We start from the raw sequence: 21709 nt of genomic DNA, 5'->3' as shown, positions 1-21709 counted from the left end.
ATATCATATTTTATTTTGATATCATATCTTATTATGATATCATATCTTATTTTGATGTCATATCTTATTTTGATATCATATCTTATTTTAATATCATATCTTATTTTGATATCATATCTTATTATGATATCATATTTTATTTTGATATCATATTTTATTTTGATATCATATCTTATTATGATATCATATTTTATTTTAATATCATATTTTATTTTATTATCATATCTTATTTTGATATCATATCTTATTTTAATATCATATCTTATTATGATATCATATTTTATTTTAATATCATATCTTATTTTAATATCTTCTGTTGTTTTAATATCTTATGTTGTTTTAATATCATTTAATATCATATTTTATTTTAATGATACCTCATACTTTAAAGCGTTAATAGCAACAGACATCATTTCTTATCTCAGTGCCATCTTCATTAGCCAAGTCAATCTGATTAAAATACAGATTTATATTTTGTTTCATTTTTTTATACTACTACATGAAGATCTAACCAGTTGTAGTGGGAGGTCATGTCAGGGGTCATATGAGCGACTTTGGACCCTGTGACGTCAGACATTTGATTAACCAGTCAGTTTTGATTTTTCTAGTAGGATAGCCACGCCAAAAACTTGCTGCAACAGACTGTTTCATTGGCTAATCCCTCACTTAACCAGAATGCGGGTTGTATAACAACTCTTCCAGATCCTAGTGTAGTAAAGACAAGTAAAACAAAATTTTGAACTACAAAAAACGAAACCAATTAGGATCTGTGTTTTAATCAGATTGTATCTCAGTGAATTTACTCCAGTTAAAATTAGTACTATATGTTTGAATTTTCTGGTATTGTTATGTTGTAGATTCGATATTTAGAAGATATTATTAGATCACATGAAGTAACGATAACCGATCTAGAAGCTGATTATGTGAGACTGACAAAGGTAAGTTTTATTCTGGCTACATGAAATTCGGTGATTTAGTTATTTGATTAATACTTTGATAATATGAGCACATTAGATTGTCATTAGAGAATTCAGTAAGAAGTATTATCAGGAATTCATCTTTATTTCATAAATTGCGTGTTATGATTTATATTATGTTAGGTTAGTATAGGTTAGGTTGGGCTATGCTACGCTCTGTGACGTCACGTCACGTTATGTTATATCTATTTTTGAATGTTGTGATTTATATTATGTTATGTTATATCTATTTTTGTATGTTATCGGATTATGAAGAGAGACAGTTAATATGTTATATCTATTTTTGAATGTTATGTTATGTTATATCTATTTTTGTATGTTATAGGATTATGAAGAGAGACAGTTAATATGGGAACAAAGAGAAGTAGAACTAGAGAGAAATATAACTCAATTAGAACGAAATGCTTCACAAATAGCTGGTGCTGCTTCACAGGTATATTTACATAGTCATTCAAATAAAATAGGGAGCCTCGCTGGCTCAGTGGGTTTTTAGGTTGGCTCGCTAACCTGGAGGTCCCGTGTTCGATCCCTGCATTGACCGAGAAAGTTCATCGGGATTTTCCAGCATGGTTCCCCCTTGTTAGTGGTATAGGACGGAAGGCCTGGCAAGGGACAATGTATAGTTGTTTGGATGGGACGAAAAACCTAGGTCCCATGTACACATTGGTGTGCACATTAAAGAAACATTAACAGTTGGATTACGAATAGAGAAGGCCATAGCACTGCTGTCCGGGCAAAATTTCCCTAATAGCACACTGCATATGGTGTATGCCCGTCTTCATTCGTCCATTCAGAGCAGAACAGTAGGACGTTAGTTAAACCCCATTTCATTTCAAATGAAATAATTGATATGTCAATGATAAATATTGTATTCTGTGAATGATGACACCTTTAATATCTTTAATTCTTTATCACGAAGGATTATTTATAAGCTAATTTCCTGTACCGATGAAGAATAATTTCTGTGCAGTATATTATACACTGCTCCTCTCTGTATGGTATTAACGTTTGTATGATTGTCTGTATTTTAGTTTGAAGAAGCTTTGGGTAATTTACCTGATGCTAAACTGCCAGTAGCCAATCAGTTAGAACAAGCTATAACAACTATTAGAAGTAATGTTAAAATTATACTAGATACACAGGCTGAGTCAAAACATCTTAAACAGGTTAGTTATTTTATACTGTGTCATTCACGTCTTCGTCATTGTCATCATCATTCATTATTTTCAGTATTGATGCTGTGCAAGTAAGGCCTGTCATTGAGCTAACTGGTGTGGTTTCGATTCCCCGGTTGTACGTGACAAGGAGTAGGGGCAAGCGAATTATTGAGAAAAAAATTGAACTGTATGTTAGTCCCAAAATGACCTAGTTTGTGTTGTGGACGGTATACACTCTCTCTCTCTCTCTCTCTCTCTTGTAATGAGGAGGAAGGAGTGAGGGCATTGTAGTTCGAGACACAACCACTGAAGCGTGCACATTAGCCGTGTTGAGACCAACTTTCTGTAGAGTGCGCGGGTCACCCTACTAGTTGTTAGAATAGAATTGAAAATTGAGGTCAACTCATGTCTGCATATGTAACAGAAGCCTTGATATTTGGAAATTGAAGCAGATTAAAATGATCCTACCTCGCATGTTACTCTATTCCATTCCATTCTTTGGTGATTGTTTTGAATTATTTGAAGGAAGAGAGCTAAGTGTTTCAATTTATTATTAATGTATCCTGTTTAATTTTGAATTTTATTATAATAGAGAGTTGCTGAGTTGGAGAAAAATCTTCGTAATGCAGAGCATACAGTTATACAGAGAGATAAACTGGTATCTGAATTACGTCTGAGAATGCCAGCTACAGCCGATAGAGATGAAATTATACTGAAAGCTACAGCTAAAACAGCAGAATCAGCTATACATACACATTCTAAAAATGTTGACTTTGAGGAAACACAAGCATTGAGAATTGCTCAATCTACCATTAACAGTTTGAAGGTAATGTATTGAATTTTTATAAATCTATTACATTGCCCTGAAATTTTTGGCCAGTTGAAAAAGGGAATTAATCAAGGATGTTAGTATGGGGATACTCGATTGAACGTTCCAGAATTAAAGTCTCTCAATCGCCAAATTAGTGACATTCAAGTGAAAGGGGTATTTTGTGCAACACCGCATGCGTGGAATACATAAGATAATATCTCAACCAACCATGACAGCTGAAACATATTAGTTGTGTTAACTTAAGTCACGATTCTACTCACACCACCTCCGTTGTCGAGACTGACAGAACTGTAACAGGACTGAATACAGTCTCACTCAATTGTAATTCTGTCAATTTGGGACGTTCCGGACTGACAACTGAGCATCCCCAAAGTGACAAGGGTTGTGGTTCTCTATTTCTATTTACAGCTAAAAATCTCAGGCATGTGCTATATGACCTGACTCATGGAATTGAAATTAAATGTCGCCATGGCACTTAGCTTGACACTTGTTAAATTTCTGTGTTTTGTAAAATTTTCAACACTGTAAGATCATAGGTTCACATGCAAGGTTCTTAGATTCTGTGAGTTACCTACCTTTGTATCACATTTCTTGAATTGTGAAATCATCAATTGATGTAAAGAAGATGTACTGGAAAGGTACTCCAAAAATTCTCTTGTCTTTTTTTGTTTAATTAAAATCAATTGATTGTAGACCCCACTGTCCTGGGAGGTCGTGTCAAGGGTCATACAAGCAACTTTTGACCCTATGATTTCAGACATTTGATTAACCCATCAACGTTGATGTTTCTAGTGGGTTACCGACATTTCCGTGCACCTCACGCCAAAAACTAGCCGTAACAGACTGTTTCATTGGCTAATCCCTCGCGTCATCCAGAATGAGGGTTATATACTATTCAAAAAAAGTAGGGGATATTTGATTTTTAAGTGTTATTAAAGTCACCTAATGAAACTGACGAAGAAACAAATGACAAAATGAAATGAAGTTCACATTCATCGATTTATTCCAAATGATCGTTAGACTAAGTAAGGCACAGACTGACCATTATAAGGGTAAAATGATAACCGGGGTCAAACAGCAAAGTTACCACAGCATCACAACCAAGTCAGTAACGGGTAAATCCTCCTCTGTTTGCCAAACAAGCATTGATCCGACGTGGCATACTCCTAATGAGATGTCTAAGGTCATTTTGGTCCAGATTGTCCCATTCCTGTTGCAACGCAGCAGCAAGTTCTTGGACATTGGCAGGACGTTGTTGACGTTGACGTAACCTCTGTCCAAGCATGTCCCAGACATGCTCGATGGGGGAGAGGTCGGGACTCAGTGCTGGCCAAAGTAATGTGGTGATGTTCTGTTGTTGGAGGTAACCTGTAACGATCCTGGCCCTGTGACATCTTGCGTTGTCATCCTGGAAGATGAAACGGCGGCCATGACGTCGTGCGAACGGCACAACATGGACTGCCAAGATGTTGTCCCGGTAGTACTGGCCTGTAACACGCCCTGCAACAACATGTAAAGCCGTTCTTCCAGCAACAGTGATGCCTCCCCACACCATAACAGAACCACCCCCAAATCGATCATGTCTGATGACGTTAACGTCTTGGAAGCGCTCGTTTCGATGACGCCACACCCTCCTACGTCTGTCCAAAAAATCAACAGTGAACCTTGACTCATCTGAAAACATCACATTGCTCCAGGGTCGATTATCCCAGTGTTGACGATCCCTACACCAATGACGTCTTGCCTGAATGTGATGATCTCTCAAACAAGGGATCACGCGAGGACGTCGGGCGCAAAGGTGACCCCTATGCAGTCGATTCCGAATCGTCTGGCCACTCACTCTCACACCAGTGTCTGTTTGAAGACGAGCGCTGATCTGATTTGCTGTGATGACACGATTTCTCAAGGCCAAGGTACGGATAAATCGATCCTGGGCTTGAGTTGTCGCCCTTGGTCGACCTGAGCGTGGTCTGTCCTGTACAGATTGTGTATCACGGTATCTGGACCATAGCCTGCTTATGACAGACTGAGAAACATTCATCGTCCGCGCCACAACCGCCTTTGTTGTGCCGATCTGTAGCATGCCAAGGGCACGTAACCTTTCAATTTGGGTAAGCCGACGCATATCAAAATTTGTTTTCTGGTCACTCAAACAATTAAACTGATGTTTCCACCCTGGAATTCAATGCCACAATGACTGTAACATTCAAAGTCAGAGTCGTGCAAATCTTGGGTTGGACCCCCATGATGATCCCAAGCATCACCTGCATTCCATGCGGTAGCTATTGGTGCGTTTGGGCGTCACATGTAACTGGAAATGTGTCTTCTGTTAGGTTCTATAGTGACTTTTTTCGTAGTCATTTGCATATTTTAGTATTATGCCCCCAAAATCAAATATCCCCTACTTTTTTTGAATAGTATATAACAACTCTTCCAGATCCTAGTGTAGTAAAGATAAGTAAAACAAAATTTTGAACTGTAAGAAATGAAACGAAATAGGATCTGTGTTTTAATCAGATTGGGTTTACTATTAATCTTTTCGAGGCATTTAGAAACTGGATAGAGCAATAATCTATAATAAGACACAGGTATGATATTGTTGTAATCATTAACTGAGTTGAAAGAAGGGAACAGGTAGATAAATTTAGAAGCATTTAGTAACTGGATAGAGCAATAATCTATAATAAGACATAGGTGTTATATTGTTGTTGTAATCGTTAACTGAGTTAAAAGAAGGGGACAGGTAGATAAAATGAACACATTCTGTATATTTATAGCAAAGAATACAACAGAAAGAAGAAACTATTATTAAATATCAAGAATTATTAAATCAAGCTAGAGAAGATATGCAAGAAATGAATAGACGACATGAAGAAGAGCTGAAATCTATGCAACAGAAAATACATCTTAAAACAGATGATGCTTTTAATAAATTTAAAGAAGCTACTCAAGCGTTAATGCATAAACAGATGACATCTAGAGGCCCTACAGACAAACAGGTACCTTTAACTTATCATTAACTGATTATTATTTGCCTAGTAAATGTGTGTGTGTGTGTGGACGGGGGGGGGGGGGCTGAGGCCGAATGGTTAGCGTGTGCGCGCTGCATCATAAATGTGGGGAGGTTGGATGGCCGAATGGTTAGCACGTGTGCGTTGTATCATAAGCTCTGTCATTGAGTCAACTGGCTTGGTTTCGATTCACCGGTTGTATGTGACAAGGAGTAGGGTCGCCTGTCCAACCTCGTCCTCCGGTTTCTTCCCACTGCTAAAAACCCCTACGCACAAGGATATTATTGAAATAAAATTGAACCATATGTTAGTCCCGAAATGACCTGGTTTGTGTCGAGTAGACGTTAAACCCCATTTTTCTTCCTCTTTTTATGGTGTCCATGGGTAATATCAGAACCTTTGTTAGTATGATTAAATAACATATTGAATGAACCTCTTACAACTTTTTTAAGGTTATTTAGAATGTTAATTGTCAATTTTTGGGCAATACGACAGTACCCTGCTTAAACTTTCTCAATTTGTCATTTTTATTATTTAAACATACATTATACAAGAGCTAAATCTGCTTATTGCAGTTCTTTCTTTAGGACTGAAATGTTATATAAACTATTAATTAGACAACAAGACCATAATCAACTCTCGATGGTATCGGATACACAAGATTTTAATGGTTCACCATTTAAAAATTTAATTTAAAAATGGGAAAGTGAGGCTCGAATACACCAGTGCCCTGGTTACCACAATGCACACATCTTGTCAAAACTACAAACAGTAATAACTTGGCTCAGAATGAAGTAATTTGAATGAAATTTTCAATATTTTCATTTTACATTATCTATTTTTGAGCTATAATAGCAAGAATGGCAAGTTCTTTATCTAAATCTTACATAATGTATCTTTAACAGTTACTCCGTTTGCATGAATTAGAAGATATGGTAGCAGAATCAGACAATGCTTTAGCTGCTTTGAGTGAAAAATTACGTCGGAGAGAGAGTGAAATAGATCAACTACGTGTTAGATTACATCAAACAGAGAAACAACATTTTACAGAAAAAGAGAAGTAGGTGGTGTATTCATACATTCATGTCTTTCATTAGCAGCAACTCAGTAGTCGGACTTAAAAATCCTGAGTTTTTAGGGCCAGTTGTCATAATTTCTCCTGGTGAAATGCGTCCAGGATTTAATGTTTTATTATACTATACGATGGACAGCTGTCTTGTCGTTCGGATGGGATGAAAAACCAAGGTCCCATGTAGACATTGGCGTGCGCAGAAAAGATCCCTTGACAGTTGGAATTTGATATAAGAGTAGCCCTAATGCCGCTGTCTGGGCAAAATTTCCCTCATGGCACACTGTATAACGTATGCCCTCATTAGCCCAGTCAGCGCAGAACAGTAGGACGTTAAATGAAATGAAATTTGGTTTAACATCCTACTGTTCTGTTCCTATACTTGGCTAATGAAGATGGTCATACGCCATACAGTTTGCTATGAGGGAAATTTTGCGCGGGCAGCGGCACTATGGCCTACTCTTATATCGAATTCCAACTACCAAGGGATCTTTTATGTACACGCCAATTTGTGCAAAGGGCCTCGGTTTTTCATCCCATCCGAATGACTATTGTTGTTTTTTTTAGAAAAGTTGAATTATTTTATTATTTTGATTGTATCTTATGGTTTATTTATAGAGTAACAGCTGTATTTAAAGTAGAGGATGAAAAAAAAGGTATGCAGAATGACGAAAGTAGAAGAATAATAACAGAACTGAAGAAAGAAATAGAAATATTAAATGAAGAGATTAATACATTAAAAGATTCTAATAATCGTGCTCCTACAACAACTATGAAGAATTTGGTAGAAAGATTAAAAAATCAACTAGCTCTTAAAGAAAAACAACATCAGGTATCGTCTATTTCAAATTAATACAAAATCTCGCACTTAAGGTGAGCACTCACTGGATATGTAAGTCGTTTGGATGGGACGAAAAACCAAGGTCCTGTGTACATGTTAGCGTGCACATAAAAGGATCCCTTGGCAGTTGGAATTAGAAATAAGGGTAGGCCGTAGTGCCGCTGTTCAGGCAAAATTCTCCTCATAGCACACTGTATGCCTTATGCCCATCTTCATTAGCCCAGTTGGAGCAGAACAGTAGGAAGTTAGACCACATTTTATTTTCATTGGCCCGTCTTCATTAGCCCAGTCGGAGCAGAACAGTAGGATGTTAAACCCCATTTCATTTCATTTTCATTGGATATGTGGCTGTGAAATCAGACTTGAAATCTAATGTCTTGGGTTAAGTTCATGTCAAACCTAAGATGTTTTCTAGTTTCGTTATTTTTTCACGACAAACTAAATTTTCTATGACCAGTTCATCTGTCTTTATCTTGTGTAAATTTGTGTCAAGTACAGGGTATTTTTTTATTACCAGGCATTAAGTAAAGCATTGACAGAACTACGTGCTGATATGGTGGCCCAGGCACAAGAGACGGTTAAATCTAATCTAGAAGATGTGGGACAAGAAAAAAATATACAACGCTTGATTGATCAACAAACAAAACAATTAAACGTAAGTTAGATGATATTTGTGGTAAAAATCACAGAAATGGATTTACATTAAGATTCTCGTACACCGAAAAATCTTAATCCATAAAAGATTCCCGAAAATATTTGCAAAATTTTAAAAATTCAACAAAATTTGACCTTATTCAGAGTAAATAATAACTCAAAAAACAGCATCTAAGCCAATCTGATTAAAACACAGATCCTATTTCATTTCGTTTTTTATAATTCAAAATTTCGTTTTATTTGTCTGTACTACACTAATATCTGGAAGAGTTGTTATATAACCTGCGTTCTGGATGATGTTAGGGATTAGCCAATGAAATGGTCTGTTACCGCGACTTCTTGGTGTGCAATGCACGGAACTGTGGGTAAACCACTCGAAACGTCAACGCTGATTGATTAATCAATGTCTGACGTCATAGGGTCAAAAGCTGTTCATACGATCTCTGACATGACCTTTACTGCAACCTGTCAGATTTTCATGTAGTGTAGGCCATCCAAAGTATAAAAAAAACGAAACGAAATATATATCTGTATTTTAATCAGATAGCTTCTAAGCTCATTTCTGAAAAATCCCATGGACTCTTATAGTCATTTGTATGCAAAATTTTAGATCTGAAGTGAAATATCAGTATCTAGGAGTAAGTAATTAGTTGGAGTCTGTTACAATGTTGTTGATATTATTTATTTCTCTAGGAACAAATTGAAGATTTACAAATTCAAACAGATAAACAGAGGAAAGAATTGAAGAAGAGAAAAGAAACACAGACAACATTAACTGCTGAATTAGAAGATACAAAAGAAGAACTAGGTCTGTTACATATCGTGTTTTATTTCTACACATATATACAAAAACATCGTTAGATTTATGATGTCTTCAAATAAACTAGAATGGACATACACTGCCTCATGAATGATCATTGTCAGTTTGATTATCAACCCTAGAGAAAGGAGCCTTCAACCCGTTAAATGCATAGGGCGTTATATAACGTCCTGGACAACTGCCACTCACCGTGTGTAGGACGTAATATAATGCCTTGGAGGTATTTTCCCCAACCTATTCTTCGAACATACGATCGCAGCATGTGTAGGACGTCATATTACGCCTGGTCAAGGAAATCTAATTGAAGGGAGACAACTCTATTTACCGTTAGTTTTAATATGGTTTCAGAATACTATCATTTGTATTCAGGAATAAAAAGGTCTAAAAATGACGTTTTTCGTCTAATTAATTACACAATAGGGGGTAGTTAACGTTTTAAAAACTACACAGTTAACGGGTTAACTAATCTGAAAATACTGATTGAATGAATGAAAGGGGGTTAACATCCTACTTTTCTGCTCCAACTGGGCTAATGAAGATGGATATACGCCATGCAATGAGTTAACCGGTAAGCAATTGAATTCCAACTTTCAAGTGTTGTTTTACGTGCACTTTAAGGTGTACGCTCAACCTCAATTTTTGTCGCCTTGCCAGACCCTTTGCCCTATACCACCGTCCAGGTGGAAACCACTGTGGTTCCAGTCTTAAAATACATTGCTGAGTCCAAGTTAATCTAATGTACAGGTTGATATTTTATTAATCTTTATTTATACAACTCTTAAATCTGAATATTGCAGGTCTTTCTTTAGGCCTGAAATGTTATCTAAATTATTAATTAGACATTAATTAACTTATCCAGACCATAATCAACTCTCGATGGTATCGCTAGCCTGCAATATTTACTGGATTAGAACCCAGTCTGCTGCTTCTGATTAAATCAAAAAATGGATAATCGAGACTATGTTTTTTATCATATGGATCGAGGCTAGGCCCAAAATTCAATCGCTTAATACTCGGGTTCAGGGTGGATCAATTTGACTGAAATTTTCAGCAAATTCCTTTTACATTATCTAGTTTTTAACTATTATAGTGAGAACTACCAGCTCTTTATCTAATCTCCCATAATGTATCTTTTAGCCCAAAAAGAGCGAACTGTATCTAAGCTTAAAGCTGATAAACAAAGATTGGAACAGGAAGTAGATGAATTAGAGAAGAAAATAGAACGAATGAATACCATGAGAAATCAGGTAGGATAATATGATAAATAATTTGAAAAAAACTTCAATGGTATGAATACCATGGAAATCAGGTGGGATAAAACTATAAATAATTTAAATAGAAGATAGTTATGATATAAACTTCAATGGTTTTGAAAGTGGTGATTGTTTGAATTGATGCATGTATGTGGTATTGCTATTTTACTCAACACAACTTTTAACGATTTATTGGTTCTTGTAAATTATACGACCTTCCATTATATCATTTTATAGAAAACCGGTGACTTTGAAAGACATCAAGAACTGGATGAAGCTAGACGTAGACTGCGTCTGCTAGAAGAAGAACTGAAGAAGAAACAGCAGACAGCAGAAAAACCTTACGAAAAGGAGGAAAAAAAGGTTATTTCATTTGAGGTTTTTCTGATTGATTTTAATTGGAATGAGTTACCTGGTCATGGTTTTTTTTAAAAAGAATCTTAAAACTGAACTTTTTAAGCTGTGAACATGTTGGCATTTTAATATTTAAATGTTTTAAAACTTTTATTTAATGTTATATGTATTTTTATATGCCCACATTTTCATCCCAGAATTATGGCCCCTGATTGTAAAATGTTATTCTATAACAATACATAAATGTATTAATCTTCTAGGTTGATGACCTTGCTAAATGGGAAGAAAGTAAAAAATGGCAGAGAACTGTTGAGAAAATGAAGGGTAAATTAAGAGATAGAGAAAGTGAAGTCGAAAGGTTAAATAAAACTATTGAAATGATGAAAGCGAATATGGACAGGTATGTTATCATATTCTACTTTACAAACTGGGTGTGGGGGATGGCCGAAGGGTAAGCATGTGCGCGTTGCATCATAAGGTCTGTTATTGAGTCAACTGGTGTGGTTTTGATTCCCCAGTTGTCCGTGGCAAGGAGTAGGGTCACCTGTCCAACCTTGTTAGTCCCAAAATGACCTAGTTTGTGTCAAGTGGACATTTCTCTCTCTCTGTTTTTACAAGGCAATTTTACTTTAAGTTTTATCAGTTTTCACCATCTAAACAGAGATTTTTACGTAATAATTTGAGTTTTGATACAAATTTAGTCAGATAATTGATATTTTTGTTGTGCAGTAGCAAATACCTGATTAGAAAGCTCTTTTCAAGGCATATTTAGTAAGATTGTTAATTAAGAATTAAAGTAAACGGATGGTTGCCATAACGATGTCATCATTTTACGTGTAGTGATGTCATTAATGAAAGATAAAATCAACAAATTAATAATATTTTTGTTGTGCAGTAGCAAATATCTGATTTAGAAAGCTTTTTTCAAGGCTTATCTGGTAAAATTGTTAATTAAGAAGTACATGCATGGTTACCATAACAACAAGAATGATGTCATCATTTTATGTGTAGTTATGTCATTAATAAAAGATAAAATCAACAAATTTGTTTTCATTAATCCTTTATTTGCTATTACCAGTAGCAAAGATATTTTTTTTTTTTTTCCTGTCTCGTAATATTCACCATATGTTTGCCGCAATATAACCCGGTTGGAGCTGACGTGCCATAAAACCACATTTCATTTCATTTCATTTATATTTTTTTACAATGTCTGTAGAGTGTCTAGGGAGAAAGATAGTGTAGAAGCTAGATCTAGAGCTTTATCTCGTACTACTGTACCTGGACTAGGAGCAGCACCACCAACTAAAAAACAACATGATATGGAGGATCTCAAACAGAGAAACTATAATCTACAAGAAGAGGTAATTACAGATATTATTTCTTAAATGTCCAAAAGAGCTGAAAATTCATATTGGATATCAGCAAAGCTTATGGTTTTCATTTCCGATGAGGTTTACCCTTGTCAGTGGTGCAGGACGGAGGGCCTGGCAAGGACAGCTGTCTAGTCATTCAGATGGGACGAAAAACGAAGGTCCCGTGTACACATTGGTATGCACGTAAAAGATCTCTTGGCAGTTGGAATTCGATATAAGAGTAGGCTGTAGTGCTGCTGTCCAGGCAAAATTTCTCTCAAAGCACACTGTATGGCATATGCCAGTCTTCATTAGCCCAGTTTGGAGCAGAACAGTAGGATATTAAACTGCATTTCATTTATGGTTTTTATTCTAATGGCTGACATTTTGAACTCTATGACAAGTTTAGACATGACGGCTGAAATTGTCAAGCTAAAGGTTTTTAACTTTTATTGGCCTAAGTTATCAATAGTACATTAATAGTGTCATGCATACAATAATATTAGGCTATGTTTCTAGTGATATGTGATCTCAATAACTTTAGGTAATGGTTAACAAACAAAAGCTCTGTGTATATATATATAGCTTAGTTGTAATAGTATACACAAAGAAAACTGATAATATACTATAGTTTATTTTTCTCTAGATAAACAGTCTGAGAAGGAAAATGTTACAAAGTGATCCAAATATAAACAAAGATATTCAACTACGTAACCAACAACTAGCTGAACAAGTAGAACAATTACAGAGAGCTTTGAAATCACAAGCTGAGGTAAACAAAGTATTTCTGTTGTGTTGGTGGACTTATCACATTGGCCTTACCGATAGCTTTTGTTCATTACAATCTATTGGCTTCATGCCAGAAGAAATTTCTGGCGCAACTACTTGATGTATAAAAGGTGTAGTTCTTCGAAAAGAACTATTGTGTACGATATCACCCTAGGTGGAAGTGGATGTAAAACCTCAGAAACAAACGAACGAAAAGAACTATAATTATGCATTTTATTACTGAAGACCTTGTTAATATGTCATCAGTCATGAAATAAGAGTGATGAATAATAAGTAAAGGCCGGCTATTTCTTTTACTTTGTTACAGCTAATGTGTGTTTTCATTATGTACATGTAGTATCTAAATCTAGATACTTTTATTTACACTCAATATCAGCATCTTTAGCCTGCAGTCTTGTACTTTAGTAATGGGATTTCCAATTTAATCGTTGCATGGTCTTGAGCAATTGAGCATATTAAAACACTTATGACCATTTATACAGAAAACAATCAATGATTTTATTATACATATGGAACACAATTACTAGTTTAATTAAAGCGACGTTTCGTTGAGGGTTCTCTCAACGTTTTCAAGCAAATGAGTATGAATATAATATACATAAGGTATATATACATGTACAAAAACAAGTAACAACTAATTAGAAGAGTCAGGTTGTTCCTTGTTTTAATATATTTACCTTTTAATTTACCAGTTAAATTCAATGATTCCACTCCATATGTATAATAAACCATTGATTGTATTCCATAGGAAGGAACAGTATCAGCAGTTGAATATCAACTTTTATTTGAAAAAAATCAACAACTACAAAAAGATGTTTTAAAATTATCTGAAGAAAACATAGAATTAAGATTTGAAGCGGAACAGAGCAGAAAAGATATTCCCAGACAAAAAGTAAGTATGGTATTACATACAACTTGTCTTGACGAAAGATAGTACTAGATGGCTGCCAGGCTTTGGCCGGGGGGTTGGGGATGGTGATAGTCCATCGTCACCAGGTTTGTGTTACTCCCCAGTCTAAGCTACCCCAATACACCAAATTTCAGCCCGGGAACAGCCCTAGTGTGGACGCCAACAAATGGGGTTTAATGTCCACTCCACACAAACTAGGTCATTTTGGGACTAACATATGGTTTAATCTTATTTCAATAATTTGCTTGCGCATAGGGGTCTTTAGCAGTGGGCGGAAACCGTTGGGGGGGGGGGTGGGGGTGGATGGCCAAATGGTTAGCACTGCACGCTGTATCATAAGGTTTGTCATTGAGTCAACTGGCGTGGTTTTGATTCCCCGGTAGTACGTGACAAGGAATAGGGTCGCCTGTCCAACCTTGTGGGTTTTCTCCGGGTCCAACGGTTTCCGCCGTTCAGATTATTTATAATTAGGAAAGAGTATCACATAATTAAAGAGTATTGTTTGTATTTATCTATTAGGAAAGAGTATCAGATTATTAAAGTATATTGTTTGTATTTATCAGGTTATTAAAAAATAAAATTTTGTATTTATCCATTATGAAAGAGTATCTCATTATTAAAGTATATTGTTTGTATTTATCCATTAGGAAAGAGTATCAGATTTACAGAAATATGTAGAAGCTTTAAAGTATGAAAATGGTCTATTAAGTGGTCATAATTCAGCCCGATCTATGTCTTCATCAATCTCCAGTATCAAAAGAGTATGTTTAATTATATATTTTTTTTTATTTCTAACAATATTTATTCTATCAGTATTTACATAATCTAAAGATACAATATGTAATTATGGCTTCTGAAAACAAGCTGGAGCTTATAAAAATTCATTTCCAGAATTATATATATATAAGAAGTACGAGTAGATTGTGTTATTATTAAATATAATATGTTTAGTGTTACTGTTGATATTTTATTATCCGCCGCCTTTCGGATAAAGCAGTGCACTGTTCAAATGGATTTGTCAGCTCGTCTATCCATATTCTGTCTGTCCATCACACCTTTTGGGACACAATAACTCTGCTTTTATATTCTATACACAAATATATGAGGTAGACTGTTCAAACTCTGTAGATGTTCATAAGGTCAGTGTCTTGACTGAGTTCAGGTTAATCAGCTTGATAAGCAATTTGATTGTTTGAGACTTTTATTCTAATTGAATGAAAGTGATGAAACTTGGTGCATAGTTTGATTACATCAAATCAATACCTTGACAAAGTTATTTTCTGCTCGGATTAAGCAGAGTGATAAATAATTAGATTACTCAATGCTTTATAAAAAGACAAGTAATTATTAAGTGTCATCTATTTATTTTGAGATTGATGCTCACGGTTTGCTTGTTTATTGTGTATATGGTATTAAAATACAATAATATAATGGCCCTAGAATTGATGAATAACAACTAGTGTTTGGAACAACTAATCAATAATGAACATTTGCTGCTTAATTGCTAGATATTATATCAAAAAATAAATATGCAGTTAATAAATAAGTGTTATCTATTTATTTTGCGATTAAGGCACTGGACATCAGCCTCAAGATTTGCTTGTTTTCTAAAATTTAAATATTCTACTTGTACAACCTTTTTCAAATGAATTAATAAACATTATCTGTATATTTAGATTGGTGAGAGTGGTAAAAGTACTCGTGAATTAGAAAAGACTATAGCTTTATTAAAGAAAGTTGTAGAGAAAACACAAGCTGATAATGAAATGTTAAAACGTTCAGCTAGTGGATCAGGATCAGAACAAATATCTTTTCTTAAACACGAAAATGAGGGATTGAAGGTAACATATTCTTATTGCAGTGTTTTTTTAATTTATAAGTAAACATTTTCTAGGTTGAGTAAAAGAAAACATAAGAATAATGTAGGTAATATTGGATTGCATTCCATAGCAGTACAGTATTGTTTATTAACTATATCAATCTGATTAAAACACAGATCCTATTTCATTTCGTTTTTTTTATAGTTCAAAACTTCGTTTTACTTGTCTGTACTACACAAGGATCTGGAAAAGTTGTTATATAACCCATGTTCTAGATGATGTGAGGGATTAGCCAATGAAACAGTCTGTTACGGCAAGTTTTTGATGTGAGGTGCACGGAACTGTGGGTAACCCACTAGAGACATCAACGCTGATTGATTAATAAATGTCTGACGTCATAGGTCAAAAGCTGCTTGTATGACCCCTGACGCAACCTTCCACTACAACTGGTCAGATCTTCATGTAGTAGAGGCCATCGAATTATAAAAAAAAAAAGAAACGAAATATAGATCTGTATTTTAATCAGATTGTAACTATATGTAATTGAAGTTTGAATATTAATTGTTGTATTGTAGAAACAACTAGCAGAATTAAAACATCAAATGGGTGCTACTTTAAGTGACCGTTACACATCTCAACAAAAAGGAACTGCCAAAATGATGACAGATTACGAAAAATTACGGAAAGAATTGTTAAAGGTGAGAATATTTGAATTCCTATTTCAAAACCCTTTTGTGCTATGGTTAATTAACTTTTATTATTTTAGTTGTCCTCCGCCTGATGTAAACAATGTGATATAATGATGCTTTGGAACTGATAACTTTGATTCTAATTTAGTGAGAGTAATGGAACTTAGTGTGCGTTTTTTTTAAAACATTACCATAGGTTTTTTTTATATCATTACCGTAACTTAGTTTGATAACAAGCACTTTCTGCTTGGGTTAAGTAGAGTGATAAACAGTTTGATTACCACAACCTTTATAAAAAGATACATGTGAAAGTAAATAGAGAGTCTCATTTTTGTGGGAGTCAGTCTCACAATGTTGGCCTCATTATTTTCATCAAGTGGGGGGTGGTGGATGGCCGAATGGTTAGTGCATTGTATCATAAGATCTGTCATTGAGTCAACTGGCGTGGTTTTGATTCCCCGGTTGTACGTGACAAGGAGTAGGGTCACCTGTTCAACCTCGTGGGTTTTCTCCGGTTTCCTCCCACTGCTAAAGACCACTATGTGCATATGTTAGTCCCAAAATGACCTAGTTTGTGTCAAGTGGATGTTAACCCCCATTTCTCTCTCTCTCTGTCTTTCAGGAAAAAGAATCCAATGAAAAATTAAGAATAGATTTACGGACACAACAAATGGAAAAAGAACAACAAACTAAAAAACTAGAAGTAACCAAATCTAAATTAGAAATAGAAGAAGCTAAAAGACCAACAACCAACTCTGATTCTAAAGGTTGGAAGTCGGCTGTTGTTACCAGAATGTATGAAGATCAAATTAATAGTTTAGAGTCAGACATTGAGAAAAAGGTAAAATACTGTTATCTGTGTAGGATAAAGCACAAGACTGAGGTTATGTTGGGGAAAGAAAGACTGAAGAAAATAACCCAAGAAAAAAAAAACGAGGCCGGCAGGCAGAGGTTTTTCTTTCGAGGGATTTTTCTGAAGTGTTCTTCCCCAGCATAAACAAAGTTGAGGACTTCTTGCTTATAAAATGTCTATGTTTACACATATGTAAAACGAGAATATCCCAGAATTCCAGTAAAAAAAACGTTATGATTTCTTATGGGGAAAAAACCAAAAAAAAACCTACCCCGGAAGAATAACCTGTTACAGGTTCAAAGAAAAACTTACCCAAAAGATCAAAGAGATTTACCGTTGTAGGTTTATAATTCTGAGTAAAAACAGAGAATTATCATAGTCATTTTTTACATTTAAATTGCATGTATTTGTGTATCATTTGTAAATGTCATGTATAATTTGAATTATTAAGTTTTATATTTTGTCCTTTTATTTTTAACAACAGAATAAACAGTTAGCTGATAGTAAAAAATTGTTAAAGGAAGCAACAGAAAGAGAACAGATATATTTAGAGGAGAAAAAACAATTACTTCACCAGGTGAGCATATTTTCTGTAACATTAGGGTATTATCTGTAACATTAGGGTATTATCTGTAACATTAGGGTATTATCTGTAACATTATGGTATTTTCTATAACATCATGGTATTTGGGGGTTGCTTTCAGCTATATTAAATAAACTTTTAAGTTGTTATATTTCTTTAAAAATCTCCATATTGATTCAATCTGATTAAAACACAGATCCTATTTCATTTCGTTTTTTATAGTTCAAAATTTCCTTTTACTTGTCTTCACAACACTAGGATCTGGAAGAGTTGTTATATAACAGGCGTTACGGGGATTTCTTGGCGTGCTCTGCATGGAATTGTGGGTAATCCCCTAGAAATGCCAATGCTGATTTATTAATCACTGCCTGACATCATAGGGTCAAAAGCCGCTTGTTTGACCCCTGACACAACCTCCCAGTACAACTGGTCAGATCTTCATGTAGTGTAGGCCATCGAAAGTATATATAAAAACAAAACGAAATATAGATCTGTATTTTAATCAGGATGATATTGACACATGACGTTGTTGCAAGTTATACATGTATTGTTTTATTTTTATTAGATGTCAATATTAGAAAGATTACCACCAGGTACACAGTTAAAAGACAGTGATTTAATGAAAGAATATCAACAAGCAAGGTAATAGTAATAAAGTTACTTATTTGATCAATAACAGAAATACTATGAAATAAATTTCCCAAACATGACATATATTTGTATTACACTGAATCATAGTTCCTGGATAATTGGAAAAAGAAATTGAAGCTGTTATGGCGAGAAACCATTTGCAAGAAATTGTTTTATTTTTATTTATTATAGAGTAAAGATTGATAAATTAGAGAATGAGAAAAAAGATCTATTAAATGAGATTAGAATGTATAGAAAAGGTGGTAGTGATATTGTAAGTTTGTCTTTTATGTTATCTTTACTTATATTAATGTATACAAATTGTACATGTTCAACTTAACAGTACATAGGTTAACAGAGTTATATAACTTAGATCAATGGTTCTCAACCTTTTTTTTGCCAACGGCACACCTTGGAACACATGAAAAATAGCGACACACCTGGCTAAATATATATAAAAAATATTTGATATTTTACAAAATAAAAACATGGCAAGTTATAGACGGCATACAACCGTAGACACAGACTAGTCATAGACACATAGGGGGGCGGATGGCCAAATGGTTAGCACGTGCGCGCTGTATCATAAGGTCTGTCATTGAGTCAACTGCCGTGATTTCGATTCCCCAGTTGTAGGTGACAAGGAGTAGGGTCGCCTGTCCAACCTCATGGGTTTTCTCCGGGTCCTCTAGTTAACTGCCACTGCTAAAGACCCATACGCGCAAGCGAATTATTGAAATAAAATTGAATGTGTTAGTCCCGAAATGACCTAGTTTGTGTCCAGTGGTTAAACCCCATTTCTCTCTCTCTCTCTCTCTCTCTCTCTCTCATAGACACATAGAATGACTCAAACTAAATAAAGAAAAACACAGCTATGAACTTACCAGTAGACACCAGTGAATACTCAGTTGGGATCACAAGGTTTTTCGGGGCACACAGGTTGAGAATTACTGACTTAGATAAACAATTTTGTCCAATATTCTAGGTTAATGTTGAGTTTTTCTCATAAACTATGAAATATTTTAGTGAAGAGTTTGGAAATGAATTAATTTATAGATGTTATATTTTTAGTATGATGATGATATTCTAACTAAAGCTGGTAAATATGATCAGATGATGGAGGAAAATGTTGATGTTAGCATGAATCTAAAATCAGTGGCCTTAGAAAGAGATAAATATAAATTTGAAGTCAGTAAGGTAAGATTGGTCTTGTAATTCTGTGATTAACAATAGTCTATTTTATTTTGGTATTAACCCCGAACTTGTACAGTAATATCACTTGTCTGTGGCAGCGGACGTTAAATAAAGCTATTTCACACAGTAAATATCACCTAGAAAAAATCAAATTGTCCATTTGTTTTGGGGTTTTTTTTATTAGAATGATATTGGATGACAATAAATTCATCATTTGCTGATATCTGATTTTTTGTTTTTACTTTATCAACTTGCATTCATATATTTGATATTGAAAAATGTTTGTGCGAGATTCCATGATGCAAGTGGTGGATTACCATATTTTCTTTTTATAAAGAGATGATGATGTTCATATAATGATAACAGAGGCATTATTAACTGATCGGGGGGTTGAATGACCGAATGGTTAGCGCGTGCACGCTGCATCAGAAAGTCTGTCATTGAGTCATCTGGCGTGGTTTCAATTCCCTGGTAAAGAACCCTACACGCAAGCAAATTATTGAAATAAAATTGAACCATATGTCAGTCCCAAAATGACCTAGTTTGTGTCGAGTGGACGTCTCTCTCTCTTTTTTAACTGTGGATAATTTTCCTAGATATACATGAATCAGCTTTACAAAAAATTTTAAACACAAGAGTTCTATGGAAAACATTTACTATTGTATCATAATATGCTTGATCAAAAGACAATAAAAATCTGATCTTTCTTTTCAGCTAAAGAAGGAACTAGATAATTTTGGTCCTGATTTCTTTGAAGAAATAGAAGATCTCAAATATAACTACAAGCAAGCTGTCCAGAAAAATGTGCTTTATGAGGAAAAACTACTCAATATTTCCAAACAATTTGGAATCGATTTAAATATTCCAGGTTTAGAATAGTCCGTCCATGAGATATTATTTCTGTTATATTGTATGTACGTCCATTATCTTACTGTGATATATTTATTATAGATCTAACGTAGTCTGTCTATAAATCTATACATGTATCGTAATATTTGTCTCTATTTCATAATAAATAAATTATTTGTCAGTGTTTTATTATTCCCTCCTAGGGTGCTGATTGAAACATAATATTCCAATCTTAGCAACTGGTGCTCACTCTGCAGACTACAATTATTTATAGAGAAACAACCCCTGTAACCAGTGAAGATTAGACAAACTCCTTGGTATTACTAACTAAACAGATTTATCGGTGTAAAGTTTCTGACAAGTGGATTCTTTCAGTTTTGGAGTTAAACAAATCTGATTAAAACACAGATCCTCTTTCGTTTCAGGGGGGTTGGATGGCTGAATGGTTAGCGTGCGCGCTGTATCATAAAGTCTGTCATTGCGCGCTGGATCATAAAGTCTGTCATTGCGCGCTGTATCATAAAGTCTGTCATTGCGCGCTGTATCATACAGTCTGTCATTGCGCGCTGTATCATAAAGTCTGTCATTGCGCGCTGTATCATAAAGTCTGTCATTGAGTCGACTGGCGTGGTTTCAAATCCCCGGTTGTACGTGACAAGGAGTAGGGTCGCCTGTCAAACCTCGTGGGTTTTTCTCTGGGTCCTCCGGTTTCCTCCCACTGCTAAAGACCCCTACGTGCAAGAAAATTAAAAACCATGTTAGTCCTGAAATGACCTAGTTTGTGTCGAGTGGACGTTAAACCCCATTTCTCTCTCTCTCTCGTTTCATATTTTATAGTTCAAAATTTCAGTTTACTTGTCTTTACTACACTAGGATCTGGAAGAGTTGTTATCATTGACATGTTATGGATGATGTGAGGTATTAGCAAATGAAACGGTCTGTTACAGCGAGCTTTTGACGTGAGGGCGAGGTGCACGGAACTGTGGGTAATCCACTAGAAACATCAATGCTGATTGATTAATCAAATGTCTGACGTCATAGGGTCAAAAGCCGCTCGTATAACCTCTGACAC

General features: G+C 35.0%; 2 protein-coding genes across 2 annotated transcripts in view; both read left to right on the top strand.

Annotated features, from left to right (window-relative positions):
* Nucleotides 1-8551, top strand: part of LOC126812027 (centrosomal protein of 290 kDa) — a 33139-nt gene extending 24588 nt beyond the window's left edge. Inside the window, exons 35-42 of the mRNA XM_056098926.1 lie at nt 858-938; nt 1303-1410; nt 2009-2143; nt 2727-2960; nt 5744-5965; nt 6883-7037; nt 7665-7878; nt 8405-8551. Of these exons, the coding sequence (XP_055954901.1) occupies nt 858-938; nt 1303-1410; nt 2009-2143; nt 2727-2960; nt 5744-5965; nt 6883-7037; nt 7665-7878; nt 8405-8551 (1296 nt within the window). The remainder of the gene's footprint in view (nt 1-857; nt 939-1302; nt 1411-2008; nt 2144-2726; nt 2961-5743; nt 5966-6882; nt 7038-7664; nt 7879-8404) is intronic.
* Nucleotides 8552-13253: 4702 nt separating this feature from the next.
* On the top strand, nt 13254-20818 carry LOC130010868 (centrosomal protein of 290 kDa-like). Its single transcript, XM_056099025.1, has 11 exons — nt 13254-13382; nt 13858-14001; nt 14667-14780; nt 15696-15860; nt 16415-16537; nt 17151-17369; nt 17866-17958; nt 18530-18606; nt 18787-18868; nt 19666-19791; nt 20503-20818. Exons 3-11 carry the CDS (start codon nt 14751-14753, stop codon nt 20665-20667), a joined length of 1080 nt encoding a protein of 359 aa, XP_055955000.1. The 5' UTR covers nt 13254-13382; nt 13858-14001; nt 14667-14750; the 3' UTR covers nt 20668-20818.
* The last annotated feature ends 891 nt before the right edge of the window (nt 20819-21709 follow it).

The sequence above is a fragment of the Patella vulgata genome, chromosome 2 (genome assembly GCF_932274485.2).
Source record: "Patella vulgata chromosome 2, xgPatVulg1.2, whole genome shotgun sequence".
In the NCBI taxonomy this organism is placed as follows: domain Eukaryota; kingdom Metazoa; phylum Mollusca; class Gastropoda; family Patellidae; genus Patella; species Patella vulgata.
Note: the sequence above shows the minus strand (reverse complement) of the source record. Positions and strands in the feature narration are given on the sequence as shown.

Excerpts from the sequence above, each read along its gene's own strand:
- LOC130010868 (XM_056099025.1), top strand. The coding sequence starts at position 14,751 with ATGTCTTCATCAATCTCCAGTATCAAAAGA. Across the intron at positions 16,538-17,150 it reads TACGGAAAGAATTGTTAAAG|GAAAAAGAATCCAATGAAAA; the intron begins GTGAGAATATTT and ends TCTGTCTTTCAG. Across the intron at positions 18,607-18,786 it reads AAAGAATATCAACAAGCAAG|AGTAAAGATTGATAAATTAG; the intron begins GTAATAGTAATA and ends TATTTATTATAG.